The sequence below is a fragment of the Bombyx mori genome, chromosome 23 (genome assembly GCF_030269925.1).
Source record: "Bombyx mori chromosome 23, ASM3026992v2".
NCBI lineage: Eukaryota > Metazoa > Arthropoda > Insecta > Lepidoptera > Bombycidae > Bombyx > Bombyx mori.
Window position 1 is genome coordinate 3,002,701 of NC_085129.1, and position 20,633 is coordinate 3,023,333.

The 20,633-nt window shown below is 36.6% G+C and overlaps 1 protein-coding gene across 1 annotated transcript in view; it reads left to right on the plus strand.

Annotated features, from left to right (window-relative positions):
• The window catches only part of LOC101741469 (spondin-2), a 63,067-nt gene that overhangs the window by 34,487 nt on the left and 7,947 nt on the right, over positions 1-20,633 (plus strand). Inside the window, exon 3 of the mRNA XM_004921703.5 lies at positions 14,613-14,812. Within this exon, the coding sequence (XP_004921760.1) occupies positions 14,613-14,812 (200 nt within the window). The remainder of the gene's footprint in view (positions 1-14,612; positions 14,813-20,633) is intronic.

The window sequence follows — 20,633 nt, forward strand, 5'->3', positions numbered from 1 at the left end:
TAATTGCGTCATCAAACTAGAACGTATTTGTTACGCATTTCGGGGATTGACCATTGAATATGCCCATAACTAGCCAAGATAAGAAAGAATAAAAATCTCAAATCTCAGCTCCGGACTAAGATGTCTATAATCTACTTTCCCAAAATACTATCGCAAAAGTCATACGATTGGTGTTTCAAATAATGGAATTGGAATTGAGGAAAATCAATACATTCCTACAAACATGCAGGTTGTTTTTAAATGAAATATCAAACTCCTTGTTTAGTATTAAGGTATGCAAGCTATCCGGCGACTGGCTTGTAGACGTCAAATCGGAATAATTATAATTAAACACATTGTCAGTGTCGCTATGAATCACGCACTCAACCATTCCGATAAAACGAATGCAACTGTGACCGCTATTGACTTTCCATTGTAATAAACGCAGCTGTTTTATTCATTACACATTCATGAGAGATAACATGCCGTTTACATGAAGTTTTACAGCTGACATCGAATTAATGAGATAAAACTACATTGAGTACGTGTAGCTAAGTATGAAAACATTTTTATTCCAATCCTGACATTAAGAACAGGGGCCCCGAGGAGTAAAAATTCTAGTAGAAATTTGCAAACATGCATATTTGTATATCCAGTATTTCAACCGTTCCCGAAAATAAAGATAGGCAGTAGATCTATTGATATCAATCACACCATAACATTTAAAAATCATTTTCGATTTTTTTGTGTCGTCAATTTTAGTGAAATTCTATTGAATGATGATAATGAATAATGGAGTCAAAAATATTTACTATAATATAAGATTAATTATTACCTACGTCAAGAAGCGAATACTTAAGCCATCAATCTATTCAATGAAACTGGTGGAACAAACTTCACCTGGTTCATAATTTCAACTAATCAACAATATCAAATTTAGTATCGTAAAAACAATGGTTAACCGCGAATTTGGAAATTTTATAAGTCGTAGAAATTTTATTATAACTCTATGCATAGATTTAAAACCCGAAAAACGTATGTCTAGACTTTGCTAGATGTGGCTAGACATTGTTTATAAAAAAGATCTCTTCTAGCATCAAGAAGTGAACGTAAAAAATAATTAACACAAAAAGTTAACAAAGCCCCGTTTATTTTTAAAACAACTATACAAAACGACGTCGTGTTCTGAAACTAAAAACATCAATTCAATGGACATTACCAGTGGAATTTAAGACAAAATTAAACGCGATCAAACCATATAAAAGTTACGCCCGCCAATTAATTTTGACATGGCGCTATTCTCGTCGTCTCTGGCAAAGTGCCAGTAGTACAGCGTTAAAATAGACGCTTATCGACAGAAGCAGGAAGCAAGTTAAGTGACAACACTATTATGTTGCAGGAAAGAACTCGAGTGGGGAATTAAAATGTCGATATTGACAGAGAAGAATTTTGAGCATCCTTATATTACACCTATTAATTTGGGTGGTTAAGTTAGATTTTTTTTTTGAAGAACGAACTAGATTTCGTAATAATAATAATAGTAAACATTTATCGAAACATTTTTGGAACGAAGCTCCTTATGGGACGATGCGTAGGGGTACCTTAACCGGGGAAAAACGTCCGTAACGTAAGATTTTTCTATTTAGTTTGTTATCAACAGATGTCGCGGCACGCAAATTCAACAATTCCTGAATCGCGGGATGGGATGTTACACAGTTGATAGCCGTTCTCGTATTTCTCTTGCTAAATCATACTTACTTGGCGTAGGGGATACCGTGATCATGCAGGCGGTTCGCCCTGGGCGAGACTGCTCCATTGCACTGCGGAGTGGATGACCCTTTCGATTATTTTTATTTTTATGCATCAATAAGAAAATCATAATAAATAATATATAGTGTATACCCGAATAATTATTTTCTTTATACCTCGAATAGCACTTAAAATTTATATTTTTATAATAAGGAACGAAGATCTTTTTTATCGAAAAATAATGAGGCTTGGAAAAGGTTACCGGCTCAGCAATGCATAACAGTAACAAAACAATCGGTACTGCGGCGTTGATCTTCCGCCGGCACCTGCGGAGTGATGTGCACACCAGCAACAGACGGACCAATCGTTATGTATTTGAGATTAGCAATTTTTTTTTCTTCTTTAAATTGGAACATGTTAAACTTTGTTAAGAAAGCTAAATTTACACAAGTACACAACAATGTAAATAAAATATAAAAAAAAACAACACAGTACACACAGTGTACATACCAGAACGCGAAATTGCCTGCCAAAAACACAAAACTTAAACAACTGTTTATCCATTAGATATGGGACGCATGATTGCTTTGGGACAAAAATGAGCAGGACTAATGTGCTCATTCGTATGTCCTTAAAATACTTATTCAGTCTGCACCCGCTCAGTCATTACTCATCTCCGATGTGGTGCGTTTTTAGCCATTTTTCCTTCCATAGAAGATGACTCTGGAATGAATTATCTGTTACGTTATTTCTGAAGTGCTCCAAGACATGTTTTTTTTTAATATAACCCTAGTATGCAGACGAGCATACGGCCCACCTGATGGTGAATGGTTACCGTCGCCCATGGATTTCAGCAATCCCAGGGGCAGAGCCAAGCCGCTGTTTACCCTTAAGTACTCTTCACAAGCCTCGTTTGAAGAAAGACATATCATAGCACTCAAAAAATAGCGTGGAGGGGAGCTCCTTCCAAAGCCGGATGGTACGTGGCAAAAAAGATCTCTGGAAACGCACTGTGGTCTTTCGAATGAGATACAAGCAGCATGTTTTACGGTAAAAAGTTCCACAAGAGTATAAGGTCTTTGAACGCCAATAACCAGTACCCATCTAATCGTCATGCTCATCTGCCTCCTGACCCAATACTTGATCAATAGATGTTTAATAAATAATAGTTTAAAAAAAACTAACAAAATATGCTTTTATAGAATATCCAATTAAAAAATAGAAAATAAATTTTAATAAATTTGAATTAAAAATAGTGTAAGAAGAAAATATTTTATTGTAAAAAAACGCGTGGGGTGCATGGTGTCAGTAGTTATAAATAATTTATTAGTTGGATTTTCTATAAAAGCGTATTTTGTTAGTTTTTTTAAACTATGATTTATTTTTCATTTTTTAGTTGAATATCAAATTTTTCAATTTTTTATTTTTATTTTTATGTTGAATTGTCATCGGTCCTTAATAAGTATACCAAATTTCGAGTCAATCCGACGTTTTGAAGAGGGTCAAAATCATGTTCAAAGATTCCGTTACAAACATACATACGTCTGAAGCTAATAAAAGCGTATTACGTAAGCTTAAAACAAATTTAACAAAGTTAATCATAAATGAATGAACAAGTGATTGAGTAAATGGGAGGGATAAAACGTCACACAGTAATAACAATGTTGTTTTAAAAGAAATATTTAAAAGTGCTTTTTTCATTCTTCCCCCCAAAACTGATTTTACCGCTAATCTGTCAACAAATCATCCGCCCACATGTGCAATTAACATATCTCTGATCTTTAATTTAAAGTACTAAGAGTCTCGGTGCTGAGTCATGGCGACGCCGAAATAGCCGACAGGTAAATCTAGATCGTTTTGCGGCGTTGCCAAAAATATATTCTCATTAGCACGCAAACTGCATGATTCAGTGTATACATGCGTTGCATTACAGGAAAGAAACCGCGGCAACTGTTGTTTGTAGACCGACACTTACATCCAAAATTAGTAGCATAAGAATGTAAAGAAATCTGCGATAAAGTTAGCAGTATTTAGTTAGTTTTTTATTACGTTGAGAGATTACGTAGGTGGCGGGACCACTTGTGAGTGTGCGCGGGTAGGTACCACCCTGCCTATTTCTGCCGTGAAGCAGTAATGCGTTTCGGTTTAAAGGGCGGTGCAGTCGTTGTAACTATACTGAGACCTTAGAACTTATATCTCAAGGTGGGTGGCGCGTTTACGTCGTAGATGTCTATGGGCTCCAGTAACCACTTAACACCAGGTGGGCTGTAAGCTCGTCCAACCATCTAAGCAATAAAAAAAAAGTGCTGTGTGGTATTGCCAAGCATAGTTCCACTCCCCTACCCTCTCGCTAGAACATCTGAGCTCCGACTAGGATAGAACCCGCGGTTAACGCCGTCAAATATATATAATAAAAAAAAATTAAGACTACAAATCTTTCACCTAAGATTATCATTCCCGCCTTCCACCTTCCGCAGCTGACACTGTAAATTGAACGAGTTGCTAGGGACTGCGCGGTATATGACCCCGTCGCCATGCGACAAACCGACGATGCGGCGAATTAATCAACCTAACATATCTCTACTCTTGTCGACTTAATTAGAGTAACTTCGAATTGCTTGTTAATGAAATAAGTAAATAATAGTTTAAAAAAACCAAAAAAAAAAAACGCTTTTTATAGAAAATCCAACTAAAAAATTAAAAATAAATTTTAATAAATTGTATTAAAAATAATGTAAGAAAAAATTATTTTATCGTAAAAAAAAGCGTGGGGTGCATGGTACCAGTAGTTATAAATATTTTATGAACAGATATGAGTAGAAGGGTTATTTTGATAATATCCTGAAAAGCTATTATATTATTTTATAGCTATTACTATAGATAAACTATTATTTATTTTTCATTTTTTTGTTGAATTAAAAAAAATTCAATATATATTTTTTAGTATTGAATTGTCATCTTTCTGTCCTTAATAAGCATACCAAATTTCGAGTTAATCCGACGTTTTGAAGGGGGTCAAAATCATGTTCAAAGATTCCGTTAGATACTAACATACATACGTCTGGAGCTAATATAAGCGTATTAAAATTGCAAGCACATCTAGTATTGTGATAATGTAGCTCTCTCTGAAGCTGCCATTACTATCTCCTTAGCTGCTTTTGGAGACATAAAACCAACTGCCGTGAGCGATCACCATCGTTTATCGACATCCACATTACAGCTATTTAATTTGATTTAAAATATTCGTAAGGTCGGAATTAATATGTTGACAAAAACCCCAAAAAGTAGGTTTAATTTTCTCGACCACTCGCGAAAACCAAAGAAAATATTACACTAAAATGTAGATAAAATGCAATCAATAGCGTGCTACAAAATATAATCCAACATCGAAATAGTTATAGAATAAAAGATTAGTGACACGATCAATCCACGAATACACATGAACGTACTATCAGAAAGGTACCCAGACGAGTATGAGTGTCATTTGTTATGAAAATTATGAAAAAACAATTTACGTTCGCTTCCACGTGCGTGCCATAAACAATATCTAAAGAAACCGTGCCAACAGATGAGTAAGATAACGCCAGCGAATTTATTAGACTAGTGAACACTGACATTGGCTCGGCTCGGAAGTTCATCGATTTATTTAATAATTTAAAATTACATAACCGGGCATACTTGCAGAGTTCTCGCCTGATTAAGCTTACTAAGTAGTTTAATCACAATCTAAAAGTGTTTTTTTTAGAATTGAGAATATGTCTGTGTGTGGGTGTTTCTAAGAAAAATCCCAGTCCTTTAATAAATAGGTTCAACTATGTTATTCCGACTACCCACTTCGGAATGATAAAATTCAAACTAAAACTAAATTATTTCGATTATTCTTCTTCTTCTTTTTCTCCACCTTATCCCACTAGGTGGGGTCGGCACAGCAAATTTTTCTTTTCCATTCTCTTCTATCAGTCGTCATCTCAACACTCACTCCTCTCTCTCTCTCATATCGTCATTCACACACTCCATCCATGTCTTCTTCGGTCGACCTCTTCCCCCTGTACCTTGCACTACCATTTCCATACATCTCCTAGTCACATGCATTTTCTCTCTACTCTAGATTATTATTATTATTAAATTTTTTTAAAGACTAAAACACAGTCATTGTTTTACCGTGCTATTTTTATTTTTTATTGCTTAGATGGGTGGACGAGCTCACACCTGGTGTTAAGTGGTTACAAGAGCCCATAGACATCAACAACGTAAACGTGCCACCCACCTTGAGATATAAGTTCTAAGGTCTCAAATATAGTTACAACTGCTGCCCCACCCTTCAAGCCGAAACGCATTACTGCTTCACGGCAGAATAGGCAGGGTGGTGGTACCTAACGGACTCACAAGAGGTCCTACCACCAGTAAAAATCGTTTCTAAGAAGAATTATGAGTAATCATAGAAATAATCTCAATGGACTATTCTATTATGATTACGTATCCGAGAGGCTAAATGAGTCGTCTATTATCAAAGGTGGCAATCTGTGCATTTGGACAAAAAAATGTTATTGATATGTCAATACAGATTGATTTGAATATAATCGTCTCCTTTGAAGAATACGGTTAAAAACCTGCATTAAATAAAGGTTAATACTTAACCTGTTATTTATCTAAGATGTCGTTCAGAAGAGTTTTGTGACTGCCAATGGAATACAAAGTCAATAATTCGTTTTTCTGATTTACCAATAATTGTCCAAAAGTCACATTGCCGGCTTTGATAATAGTCGACTCAAATAATTGCTGCCGTCGTTAGCAAGACACAATTAAGCTGGCCATCTAGATACTTAGATACGGTCGTTAGATGAAGTTTACTACCAAACAGAAACTGCGAACTATGTTATCCTGCTCAGATATATCGTAAACATAAAGTTAGCGAAAGACGGAAATTGTAGTTAGGCATACATACTTCATTACATGACATAAATATCGAAGTCTTGAAATTATAACTATACTAGCTGACCCGGCAGACTTCGTAGTGCCTCAATCGATACATAAAATACCTAAACTTTTGTATAAAGCAAACTTAAACAAAATTGTTATTTTTATTTAATTTCGAGTATTTTCATATTTATTTACCTTTTAAACCTTCTCTGGACTTCCACAAATCATTCAAGACGAAAATTTGCCAAATCGGTCCAGCCGTTCTCGAGTTTTAGCGAGACTAATGAACAGCAATTCATATTTATATATACAGATAAAAGATGGATATATACAGATTAAGGCCTAAGTTGCATGATCTTTAATTGGAATTGGTTCTAACACGATCATTTTTAATTTATGGAGTCTTTAAATTATTGTTGCAAATCTCATAGTCACTACACACGGATGAGTATAATCTTCTTCAAATAAGATATGAAATTATTTATAGTTTTTTTATTTTATTTCGTTGACGTCATTGCGTCAAAGAAATTGTTTCAATTGTTATTAGGAGATTGAATTTCACCGCTACAGGTAGAAAATTGAATTTTCATTTTGGACGCAATTAAGAGTCACACCATAAATTTAATTACAAAAAAAATATTCAAAAAACTAATCCCTCAAGCACATTCGACTTTTCTAGTACTTCAAAAAAAAATTAAATCAATGTGGAGAAAGCTCATTGATACCTTCACGCTATCTTCTGGCGAAGATGGGTAAACACGTTCCTAATATGATGTTCATATTATTCAACTCTAGGAAAGGACGAGGAAAATACTAATTATTTTTAAATATCATTTGCCGAACTTTTTTGTTGGGGCCTAATGAAAATCTCTTGATTTTTCATCATTCGAGATGAAAAAGAATTCTATTGATTAGAAGACGTCATAAGATATGTCCTTTTTTAAAGAGTGGGACGGTATAAATAAAACTCCGACTTCGAGCCTCGTAGTGGGAGGCAGAATGGTTGTCATTCACAATCTTGAGACACTTCCTCCCATTTTACTGTGTATCCATAATTCACGAATAACAAATTAACTGCATAAACATGTTTTGATACCGAATGGGAGTATGCATTGTAAGCCGTAGTAATTCGTAAGTAATTGAAAGCCGTCGAGCGTTTTAGTTTGAAATGTTGAACCAACCGTTATACTTCATAATTGAGGCTTAGACCTCATATCTCAAAGCTATGTACTCGTCGCATAACCCAATAAAATGACAGTACTGAAAATTATTAGAACAATGTCATTCAGATAATCTGAACAACATTTTTTTTTGTATCAAGCAAAACAAAAGTGTACATACAGTTTCTCCACATATAATAAAGTTGCTAAGTCTCTGACCTTAATTTTAGCCTGTTAAGAACTACTAACATAATACGTCACAAAACAAATGCCATATAAAAGAAAAAAGGAAGGTGCTATAATAAAAGCTATAAAGAAAACATTTTATAGCATGTCATAGCGTCGTTTTGTGTTTGAATTTAACTACTGAAACATTTTAGTTAAAGTGAATTTTAAAGATACCGTGTGCCATAAAATATAAATCGTGCTTGCCAGCTTCGACGTGTGACTTGAGTTTACTAGTTATTATAGCTATAGCTATATTAAATAGCTATAGGTTACTATGTTATTTTAAACAGTTAAAATTAATGTATGTCTCATAATATTAAGAGCATTTACTTACTTTTATACATGATTATTAAAAATGATCAGATAGAATATTATAAATAAATCATGTTACATAAGTCACGTCATTTCAGATCCTCCCGGTCTACTATCGGTGCCTTTAGGTACCGGTCACCGTTCTCGTCGAACCCGTCGAATGCAATGAAGGATTCGGCGAGCAAATTAACCCTCAGACACAGCCCACTGAGTTTCTCGCCGGATCTTTTCAGTGGGTCGCGATTCCGATCCGGTGGTAGATTCTGCAAAGTACTGCTCATGGTAGGGCTAGTGTTAGCAAATTCGCTGGGCTAAGCCCCGTGAGTTTGCCTACTCGCTTGGTGAATCTAGTATAACCCCTCAAAGATAAGTAGGATAAAAAAGTTATATACTTAAGTAATTAATATGGTGCCGTCTATTATAATTGTCGGGGTACGAGTAAAAGTGCTTGATATCTTCTCCATTTTGTATCGCCATGCGCATATTGTGATGTAAAGCATTTTAGAAAACTTGAAACTGTCACGAATTTAACGGATCTTCGATCCTTTTCTAATACACTGGTGGTGATAGAGAAATATGCATGTACAATACAAATATGTAAATTCAATATTCTCTATTTTCAAAAAATTTAACGCCTGTACCTACGCAGTTTAAAACAAATGATTCATAACAGTGCATTAGTTCCAATGACATTATAAACTAATCCAATGAGTTAAACTCAAATATATTATGTACACCGCTTTACTACCATACCACTTACATCTTACTTATATCTTATATCTTACACTACAGCTAATACTTAACAAGTAAACATACCAACGGAGAATATAAGGGTCGGCCACACCTTGGACTAATGGTTCTGGTTTCCCTCACACAATTCTTCGCAAAGAAAAATACGTATTGTGTAACGGGTAGGTATTAATTAAGAGCTGTTTTTGCACAAAAATGTGTGGTTAATTAATTAAATGTACTTTCATGCTGAATGCCAGTTTGAAGAGTTGCACAGCCGTTGCATCAATGGAATTAAGACTTTAAGCTTACTTGTCAAGATCAAAAGGGCAGTTTTACTGTAATGTCCATATACTCAGAGAGAGAAAGAGAGTTTAATTTATTGCACACCAAAATGCAATTAATATTGAATATTAGTCAACAGGCAGGTATGATGGTACCATAGGCAGTATTACCGCTCAAAGCGATCTTTCCAGACGACTGTATTTAGCTATCTAATTGGCTAAAAAATTACGTATCATGTAGTATAGCAGATTAGCAATAGCCGTAATGGGTGGTGCATTCAGAAAGCGTAAATTAGAAACTAAACGTGTTAAATTTGTGGCGGGAGGCAACTTAGAACAAATGCCTGGATCTCACTAGCGTGATTTCTAAGACAAGTTTGCATATATACAAGTTCCAAACAACAACATTTGGACCGTCGGTCTACCAAGCAATTTAATTAGTTATTAAGCAGTCGCGATATCTAGGAACATTTTGGTTGGGACAGCCGCTGTTATTAAGCAATTTGAAATTATATCTTATATGTCAAGATTAATCATCAGCCTGTCTACTGTCCCCTGCTGAACACAGGCCTCTCCAACTGATGTCCAGTGCGGCCGGTCCGTTGCCACCTGCATCCAATATGACCCAGCGATTTTCACCAGGTCGTCGGTCCATCTGGTAGGTGGGCGTCGCACACTGCGCTTGCCAGTACGTGGTCTCCACTCGAGTATATTTCTGCCCAATTGGCCGTCCAATCTTTGCGCTATGTGACCTGCCCAGAACCACTTCAGCTTACTGATCCTACGGGCTATTTCAGCAACTTTGGTTCTTCTACGAACCTCCTCATTTCTGATTCGGTCTCGTAGAGAAATACCAAGCGTAGTCTTCTCCATAGCTTCCTAAAAAGATCCCTTGTGAAGAAACATCACTTCTCGGAACCGTAAGTCATCACTGGTAACACACATTGGTTGTACCTTTGTCTTAAGGCACTGAGGGATTTTGGACGAGAACACGTCATTTTTTAATTTACCGATCGCTACCCAGCCGAGTTGGATCCGCCTACTGATTTCTCTTTCGAAGTTGCTATGTCAAAATTAATGATTTTATTCGACTTCGAATATACGAAATAAGAACTAATACAGTCAGACGTCGATTCGGAATCGATCCTGACTTCAGTAGCGGAATAGTCCGAGTTAATCATTAGACCAACGTGGAACAACGTGTGTTGATGATAACTAAAAAATAACTGATAATGGTTTTTATTGATCAAATAGTCCTAATGATGGATGAACTAAATTTTCACCCACCGATCGCAATTCGACCATAAGCACTGACACCTCAAGATTTAAATTCATCTGATATCGTATACCAAAATAAATGAAAAAGCGGTTGAGAGACAGAGGGGAAAATATTGATGAACTGTTTTGTTTTTCCCTATAAATAAATTGAAGATTGATTACACGAAGCAACCATGCATTCCAATTTGAAGGGTAGCGTGACCTCCAGTATCACTGAGACTACATCCTAAAATTTACAGTACTTTGATGAATTTGAGGTCACTCAACGGGTAGGATAGGGTAGGTTCAGGATGACACTGGTCTATTAGTTCTTCTGCTCCTCTATACTAATAAATTCAAAAAGACCAGTAATGGAGTGGCTTGAAATTATCTGTCGGTTTGTCCTTTACCTTTAGCGATCCCAATTCATTAGCAAGACCTAATTAATGAATGGGTCTCATGAAAAGGAATTTAACCTAAAACAATATTAAATTAGGATTGTCCTGGGGTTGTTTTATTTGAATTTCACATTTTAACTTTACCCTAAGATGTTATTAGTCAACCGTTTTCGTTACTAAGCCGTGCTTGGTTATTTGAGAATATTTCATATTTGGCCGGTAAAATTTCTATAATAAGACGTGCTTAAAGGATATTTTGAACTCATGGAAGATGAACAAAATGAGCTCGAAGTACATGTGACTCACTATACTGCTTCCTTCACCATTAGGTCGGATATTTTTTTCTAACAATGCAGACTGTTATGACTTTGTGAGAGCATATATTATACCAAATCAAAAAAAATAATAATTACGTAATATTAAACACCGCCCATCATATTAGATTATAACTGTACGGTGTGCACTTAAAAAATGTATTTCTTTAAATTGCGGTCATATTGATGGGCTTGTCCTGCTCACGGCTTCTCTGGACTTAAGCGACGAATTTGCTGGTAGGACGCCTTGTGAGTCCGCGCCGGTAGGTACCTATTTCTGCTGTGAAGTAATAATGTTTTTCGGATTGAAGGATGGAGCAGGCGTTGTACTGTAAACATTGCGACCTCAGAACTCGTGTCTCGAGGTGAATGGCGGCTTTTACGTTGTAGATGTCTATGAGTTCTGGTAGCCACTTAACACCCCGTGGGCCGTGAGCTCATCCACCACTCTAAGCAATAAAAAAGCTCACTACCGCCAGCCCACTCTTACCACATGTAAATAAATCCCAATTGGTAATTGCATTAATCTGGTTTAATACTCAGAGAATGCCGATTCCATTCTCCGGTGAATACCTTGGTGTGTTATGTGATTGGGTGGTGCTATCCCAAGCCAATACCATAAAGCTAAATTTATCGTTTGGTAACTATGTTATATTATATCGATGCTCAAACTCTAATCGACAGGCTTTTGATCAGTTAGTTGGCCTTTCTCCATTTATATCTCTTTTACATTACGTGGTCTATCAATTGTATTTTTCAATATTGAGCTAGCTATCCGTGTAATCAATCAGTGATCTAGACAAATACTCTGCAAGTTCCATAAGCGTGCAGTAATAAACAGCTATCACATCTCATTAATATTCGTTCAAATGCAATTGTTTATCGAGTTGTAACGTTGCCAACTTACAAGTTCACTACACTCCGATGATATCGTCCGTGAATCAGCAGTTACGCGCTACTCTGGATTATCGGACATGCGAAAATAACATGTTATTGCATTTGTGGAATTATGAAAGAGCACTTATTTTAGGTAACGATTTCGTTCTGGCGTTGCTGTTTACGCGAATCGCAATGGTAAAACAATTGTCGAATGAAGATAAAAGTTAAAATCAAAATATGAAGTTCGTTTTCAATTGTTTTTTTTTTATTGCTTAGATACCCATCTAAGCAATAAAAAATTGCTACATATTTACATAAACATCTAAGCAATAAATAAAGGTGGACTGTGAGCTCGTCCACCCACCTAAGTAGGTAATAAAAAAAACTTTATAACACATAATATTCCATAAATTTATAAGACATAAGACTTAAATACATATTACATAAGACTTATTGATTTGAAGCTTGTTGGAACTACTCCTTAAGTTATTACTACCTTACTATTATTATATAGATACTTATAAATTAAAAGAGCAGGAAATTATTTTATTCGGAGTTATTTGGCCTGGTTAGTGCTCTCTGAGAGTATGTAAACACGCATTTTTGGGCAAGAATGACGTCATTTTGTTAGATCCAAACTCTTGAAAATCTCTAAAAGGACGCGTAATTTTATTTAAATTTAAAAGCAAACAAAATCGCCCGACACAAGGATTATTCGATTAAAATAATAACGTATTTTTTTTTGGTTTTGTTTAATCCAATTTTGTATGTAAAATGTGATGATCCACATTAATTGGCAAGAGAAAGTTCTCACTCCATTTTTCGCAACGTGGGCGGACGTTTTGTAAATACCTCTTTTTTGTTCAAAGTAATCGTACACATTAATTGCATTTAAGAAGTGATTTCAGTGAACTTTTATTAAGTAACAACTCGTCTTAATGGTGATTCAGTGTTCCTGTTCTTTTTAAGTACCGTCAGCACAAACGTATTTTTTTTTTTTTTGCTTAGGTGGGTGGACGATCTCACCGTCCACCTGGTGTTAAATGGTTACTGGAGCCCATAGACATTTACAACGTAAATGCACCCCCCACTTTGAGACATAAGTTCTAAGGTCTCAAGTAGGTATAGTTACAATTCACTAGTATAGTTCAATTGTCATTGGTAAAAAAATGTCAATAATGGTGGGTTTTATTTGTATTTGAAAAAAAAATTACAAAAGTTTAAAACTTGTTTGTATATTTTTGTACGAAATTGTAGTAACAGAATCTTGTATATTATTTTAGTAATTAATGTTACATAACAATTAATTTTAAATTCATTCATTCGTTATATCATCGATACATTCCACACTTAGCAAAAAGATCACTGAGAAATTATATTTAAATCATACTTGATCATCATTTGCAAACTACTTATAATGTATATCTATTTTATTATTATCTACAAGACTTAGAAGACAAAGTCAAAAGATCTTGTACATATCCGAATTATTTATTTATTTATCGCTTCCCAATGTTTTACTTATACTTAATCTAAATTATCGACAAATTCGACGAAACGGTGACCGGTGCTTGAAGAGCCCTCACGTCATTACGGATCCGCCCGATCGATTAATGGTGCTTTTAGGTACCACAAACACCGGTCACCGTCCTCGTCGAACCCATCGCTTGCAACGAAGGGCTCGACGAGTGAATTAACCCGTAGACACAGCCCACTGAGTTTCTCGCCGAATCTTCTCAGTGAGTCGCGTTTCCGGTCCGATGGTAGATTCTGCGAAGCACTGCTCTTGCTAGGGCCTTGTTAGCATCACTCCAGTTTGAGCCCCGTGAGCTCACCTACAGGTCAAGGAGAAGCTGAAATAGCCTCTCAAGGCTATCAGCATAGGTAGGAAAAAAGAAGAGCCTAAAAGCACCGAGAATTGATCCGGGGGTCCGACAAGACATGTTTCGGACGCGCGCGGCTTTGCGTTACCCCATCGCCCGGGTCGAATATTAAGCTTATATTATTATACTGACACTTATTCCTGCATCAAACGCCAACCGTTATTACAATTTAGCGAAGCTTAGGTACTTATTTTGCACTCTGTCGATTCTTAACACTACACAAGATACATGGAAAAGTTTAAAGAAATTGTGTTTTACTTATCAGTATATTCATTTCAGAATATGAAACATCATCTCAACTTATTGGATATATTCTTTCCTTTTGAAAGCAAAAGGCATGAGCGATGCTCGTGTTTGATCCTCTATCGGCATAGCATTACTACATCATCATCATCATTATTATCAACAGCCCACAGTCGTCCACCGCTGGACTCTCCCAAACCACACAACTAAGCCCGGTCTACGGCTCTCCTCATTCACTTCTTATTCGTTACTACATACTTTTCTTTATTTTTAACAGGGGTCTCCCACAATCGGTCACACGTTTTGTTCCGTTTGGGTCGTCGGGTTTCGCCTCAAGTGCGCCAGTTTGCGGAGACCGGACGATCGGACGCGCTAGGCTCCGGTCCGGGGACTTTAGACGTGTTCGGCGCGCCGCCGGTTAGTCAGGGCGCCGGACGCACTGAAGCCCAGTTCTTTGTCGACGGGAATCATTCTAGGGTGAGTACTTTATTTTGATTTTAAAGTATGTTGTAGCTTTCTGGTGCTGGAATTCTTCGGACATATTGCTCGTAGAAAGGGTCACAATCTAGAACAGCTGATGGTGACAGGAAAGGTAGATGGCAAACGTCCCAGAGGACGCAGTCCGACGAGATGGGATCCAGCTTTGGAATGAACAACCCCTCCACGGTGTTTTCCGAGCGCTATGACATGTCCTTCTTCAAACGAGGCTTGCGGAGAGTACTTAATGGTAGGCAGCGGCTGGGCTCTGCCCCTGGCATAACTGACGTCCATTGAGCGACGGTGACCACTTACCATCAGGTGGGCCGTATGCTCGTCTGCCTACAAAGGCAATAAAAAAAAAAAGATGATCGGACCAAATACGATCTTCTCTAAACATCAACTTCCACAATGCCCTTCATGAAGCTAAGAATCGCAGCAGATGGAGGGAAATCGTACGGGAGAAACTGATGCAGCGGGGGAGTCACGACCCTCAGTAATGAGGAAAACGGCGCGGGGAGGAGGAGGAGCTTTCTGGTTGGTGTTGTAGCCGGGTTCATTAGTGCTGCGTCTAATAGCAATTTGTCTACTGCTCTAATACTAAAATACTACCAAGTATTAATTACTTTTTTATTATTATTGAATTGGGCTCTATTTACGGTATTTGGGAAACACGATCTTTATCCAATAGATGTATTTGCTTTACAATGCGGCTTCGCGATATATGAATGTAGAAGAAAGATAACGTTGGAATGAAACTTATGAATTTGCTAATTACATCGCTTCGCAGAATCTACCACCGGATCAGAAACGCGACCTACTGAGAAGATCCGGCGAGAAACTCAGTGGGCCGTGTCTGTGGGTTAATTCACTCGTCCAGCCCCGACGACGATGAACTAAAAAAAAAATACCTCGTATAAATGCGCAATAACTCGTTTCTGCGCGACAAATAAACATCGGAAAATAAATCGGAACAACGGTATAGCCGATAAATTCGACCAATCAAATATCCGAAAAAATTCGTGACATCATTCATTGTCGGAATCGCGTCACGCACAATACTTCACGATCGTAAACGTCACCGAAAAATTATCGCGTTTCCATCGCTAATTACCTACCTAATATTTCGCACCGGAAACGTCAAAGTCCGCCTTCAATACGAAGCCAATCGAAACGTTCGTTATCTGATTTTGAATTGTTTATTTTATTGGCAGTTAGGACTAATTTCGGGAGCAAGGCATTCACGTCACTTTTTATGTCGATAGATTAATGGCTTCACCCCAATTGGGTTAAGCGAAAAACAATTGGAACGATTACGGCTAACTGTTTCGTGGTTTTACAACTATCGGCCGGGAATTTTGTGTGCGTGGAATTATAGAGGTTTTTTGGCTGACTCGAATTGTAGTATTCTTTTGTATCCTAGAAATTTTTGATGATTCATTATCCCATAAAACTCTTCTATCTCATAGCTGCGATTAATTAAAAATTTAATTTTTGTACTGGTGGTAGGACCTCTAGTGAGTCCGTGCGGGTAGGTACCACCACCCCGCCTATTTCTGCCGAGAAGAAGTAATGCTTTTCGGTTTGAAGGGTGGGGCAGCCGTTGTAACTATACTTGAGACCTTAGAACTTGTATCTCAAGGTGGGTGGCGCATTCACGTTGTAGATGTCTATGGGTTCCAGTAACCACTTAACACCAGGTGGGCTGTGAGCTCGTCCACTCAACTAAACAATAAAAATTAAAGTTAAAATCGTCTTAACGATAACGGTGTCGTTGGCGTTTTAATTTCAGGTAAAACGCGCGCGTAAAATAACCAATATGTATTTCATAAACAAACATTTGCGGCCTAAAAAAGGGATAGAGTATACTCACCTAGTCTCCATCATAGAAGTTTAAATAATTATATTCTTCTTCTCCACCTTATCCCATTAGGTGGGGTCGGCACAGCTAATTTTTCTCTTCCATTCTCTTCTATTAGCCGTCTTATCAACATTTACTCCTCTCTCTCTCATATCGTCATTCACACACTCCATCCATGTCTTCTTCGGTCGACCTCTTCCCCCTCTACCTTGCACTACCATTTCCATACATCTCCTAGTCACATGCATCTTCTCTCTACGCATCACATGTCCATACCACGCTAACCGTCCGCTCTTTAATTTGTTGATTACCGGGGCTACTTTCACACTTCCTCTTTAAGCGCTTATGTTATATAAAAAAGTATTACCTTGTCTCAGTAATTCATTTAGTATGCCATATATAAATAAGATATTCAATTATATTCTTTAGGTTCACACAAGCCTTTTGATTATACCTAAAAAAAGGTCAATAAATTATCCAAATCGCAGCAGGGTGATGATGAGACAGCAGTGCGGATAGCAGCAATCTGAGGCCTCTTTATTTTTTTTTGTTTCTATAACTGATTAGACCAGGTAGCCCTAACCTCGCTTGGACGTATTTAATAACAAAATTAAATAGATCGACTCATCCGCAGAACAAAGTCCGATGTGATCATAGAGCAAAAACGAGTTATATAGCTAGGCGCAATAAGGGATACGAACTCTACGGACGTGTGTTTTTGGAATTTTTGTATCTCATTTAGTTTCGGAAATATATAATTGAATAACGTTCTATCTGTCGTTAGCTCCGCATAAAAACGTACGGAGTGATCAAGCGCCGGCCCGCACGGAGCGGCCGCACTGTTCGTTCGTCAGTCCGGCCGCTGTTCGTTGGACTTGTTGGAGAGAGGGCGTCTTTGTGTCAAGCGCTTAGGTTTTTATTGTTTGATTTTAAATTAATAATGTAACACGTATTTTGCTCGATAAAAGATATTTTTAGACATGTCACGATCACGGAAAATGTTGAATATGCTTAAGGCTGATACAGAAGACCCTGACCTTAGTTCATCATTTTCTAATGGAGCCGCTGTTCATATGGAGAAAAATGTAAATAATATTAAGTTGCCAACTTTTCAGTTGTATTATTTCATAATTCACACGCTATTAAGTTCTAAATTAAAAAATATTATCTATATTGCTTTTTTGTTTCAATAAGTGCTTGTAGTCGATCGATGTTTTTATAAGACGTTTTTTGACGAATAGGTAATGAAACGCATTTTTAATGCAAAAACACAATTGGCGTAATGCATATTCACAGGAGTAATCAATCTTTCTATAATAATTAACTGTTAAAAATAAAAGCGTTATGAAATATTAGGACGATATTTTACGAACACTATTGAACCTCTAAGCGTTCTATGTGAATATGGGACATTTTTTTACGAACTCTGTGACGCGATTTGTTGTTTCGTTAGTAAGATGAGACGTTGTTACTGGGATAATGAAATCAGTTAGGACGTTAATCGTGTAAAAAACTTGTTAAATATAACGATTTTTTATTTAAATGTTGTTAAATTATTTCTGTATGATTAAATCGTTTTGCAAAACACATAAATATAAATAGTATTTTATAAATTGTCATAAAAATATGAGTTTTTTTAAATTTTCAGTTGTAAATGATGATGATACTTGTAAGACATACAAAGTCACCTTTGCCTCCTGGACCAGTAGAAATCAGTCAGGAACTACCTGATGTATTGGAAAAATGCTACATGAAGATAGTGGGACCAAGGAAATTACCTGCGACAGCTCAGTACCTAATCTCGTGCCTGATGTATCTGCCTTGGATGCTTACAGCAACCAAGCTAGTATATTTTCTTTGAAAGTGCCTTTAAGTTACAAAATTTACCACATATACAGCTTGAAGATTTAGAAGATCACCACAGATGTACTCCGTTCAATTTAGAACTGTCAGTACCAGCCCTCATGCAATCTCCTACTAATATCCATTCGATCTGCAACACCGTATTCTGTCCTAATCATGTATCATGACCCTGAAAAATACAACACTAAAGCCATAAAAGAACGCCAGTATCGTGACATTGTCAACTCAAACTTCAATCTAGGTTTTCATACTCCCAAAAAGGATTAGTGCGAGGAATGTCACGTTTTTCGATTGAATAAAAATCCAACTGACCAAGAGAAAGAAGCTTTTCAATAACACCAGACAAATAAGAAGGCAAGGCATTTAAAAAGCCTAGATAAAAAAGATGCTGAGGAGTCAAACGGAAACATGGTTACTGCTGTTTGATTTTGAAAAGTTTTACAGTGTCCTCTAAGCAATATAAATATATTTTACTATAACAGAAAGCTATCTTCTTTTAACTTTACGGTTTTTGATATGGGTAAAAAGAAGGCCATTTGCTATTTGTGGGATGAATCTGTGGAAAAACGTGGAGCAAACGAGGTAAGCAGTTGCCTCTTAAATTTTATACAGACTAATGTTGAACAAGGGACCAAGGAGTTCCACTTTTGGTCAGACAATTGTGCTGGCCAAAATTGTAATCGCTTTGTATATTCATTATACATTTATGCCACAAAAAAGTTCAACATATACATTACACACCGGTTTTTACAGAAAGGGCATACCTAAAATGAGGGGGACAGTATCCACTCTGTCATCAAGAGAGCTTCTCAAACCAAAACTATATATACCCCTCATTAATGGCGTTTATTAGTAAGATGGGCCAAGAATGAAGGAGAACCCTATGTTGTTTGAAACGTAACCCAGGATGACGTATTCGACTTTAAAAGTCTTGTTAATAATAAGGTTTGGATCAAAGACATTAAGGGCAAGAAGATTAACTGGAATAACATCCCAACAAATTTGTTTTTTAAATATGATCCAGCTCAACCTGATTATGATATTTTAGTAATTCGTAGTAATACGAGGAACTCGGTACAAGCTGAACTAAAAGCTGCATATTCTGGACCTATTATGATTCCTGCTGCGAAATATAAAGATTTAATGGATATGTGCCGCTCAGAACTTATTCCCTTAGAGGAACTCCATACTTTAACTCTTTGCCACATCACATAACTGTTACTGCTTCTGAAGAATCGGATGATAATCTATCGGAATAATTTTATCTAGTGTCTGCTTCCTCTTTTTATTCCTACTAATTTAGCGAAGCGATGTTAATTATAATATTTAATGTTTGTCTACATGCCATTTTATTGCTATTAAGTATGTGCACCAGTTATAAGTCTAGGTTACTATGTAAGACTGATTGATTAATTATGAAGGCTGATTATTATAAATTAGTGATTAGTAGATTAGTTCTACGATTAGTGAGTAGATAGTTTACTGGTGGTAGGACCTCTTGTGAGTCCGCACGGGTAGGTACCACCACCCCGCCTATTTCTGTCGTGAAGCAGTAATGCGTTTCGGTTTGAAGGGTGGGGCAGCCGTTATAACTATACTGAGATCTTAGAACTTATATCTCAAGGTGGGTGGCGCATTTACGTTGTAGATGTCTATGGGCTCCAGTAATCACTTAACACCAGGTGGGCTGTGAGCTCGTCCACCCATCTAAGCAATAAAAAAAAACTTTGAGACTGCTGATTTTAATGTTGTTATTATAAAAAAAAATTAGTTTTATTATCTTCGTCCGCGTCTGCGTCCTGCAATGTTCTAATTGATACATGAACCTGTAAGTTTTTTGTAATTTTTAGTGTTATGATTGCTGTTTATGATGATTCTTTATACCAGTTTTGAGATTTTTTCACTTAATAAACGATTTTAAATAATTACTATCTTTTTTATTTAGTTATATAGGAGGGCAGTGATGATATGAGGAACGTTATGTTTAAATATTTCAAGGTTGTTATTTACGTAGGACTCATTAGTAGTTAGTAATTCCAAAGAAAACCGACTCATGTTAATATAGAACGTCATTTAATTTACATGTGTCCATAAAGT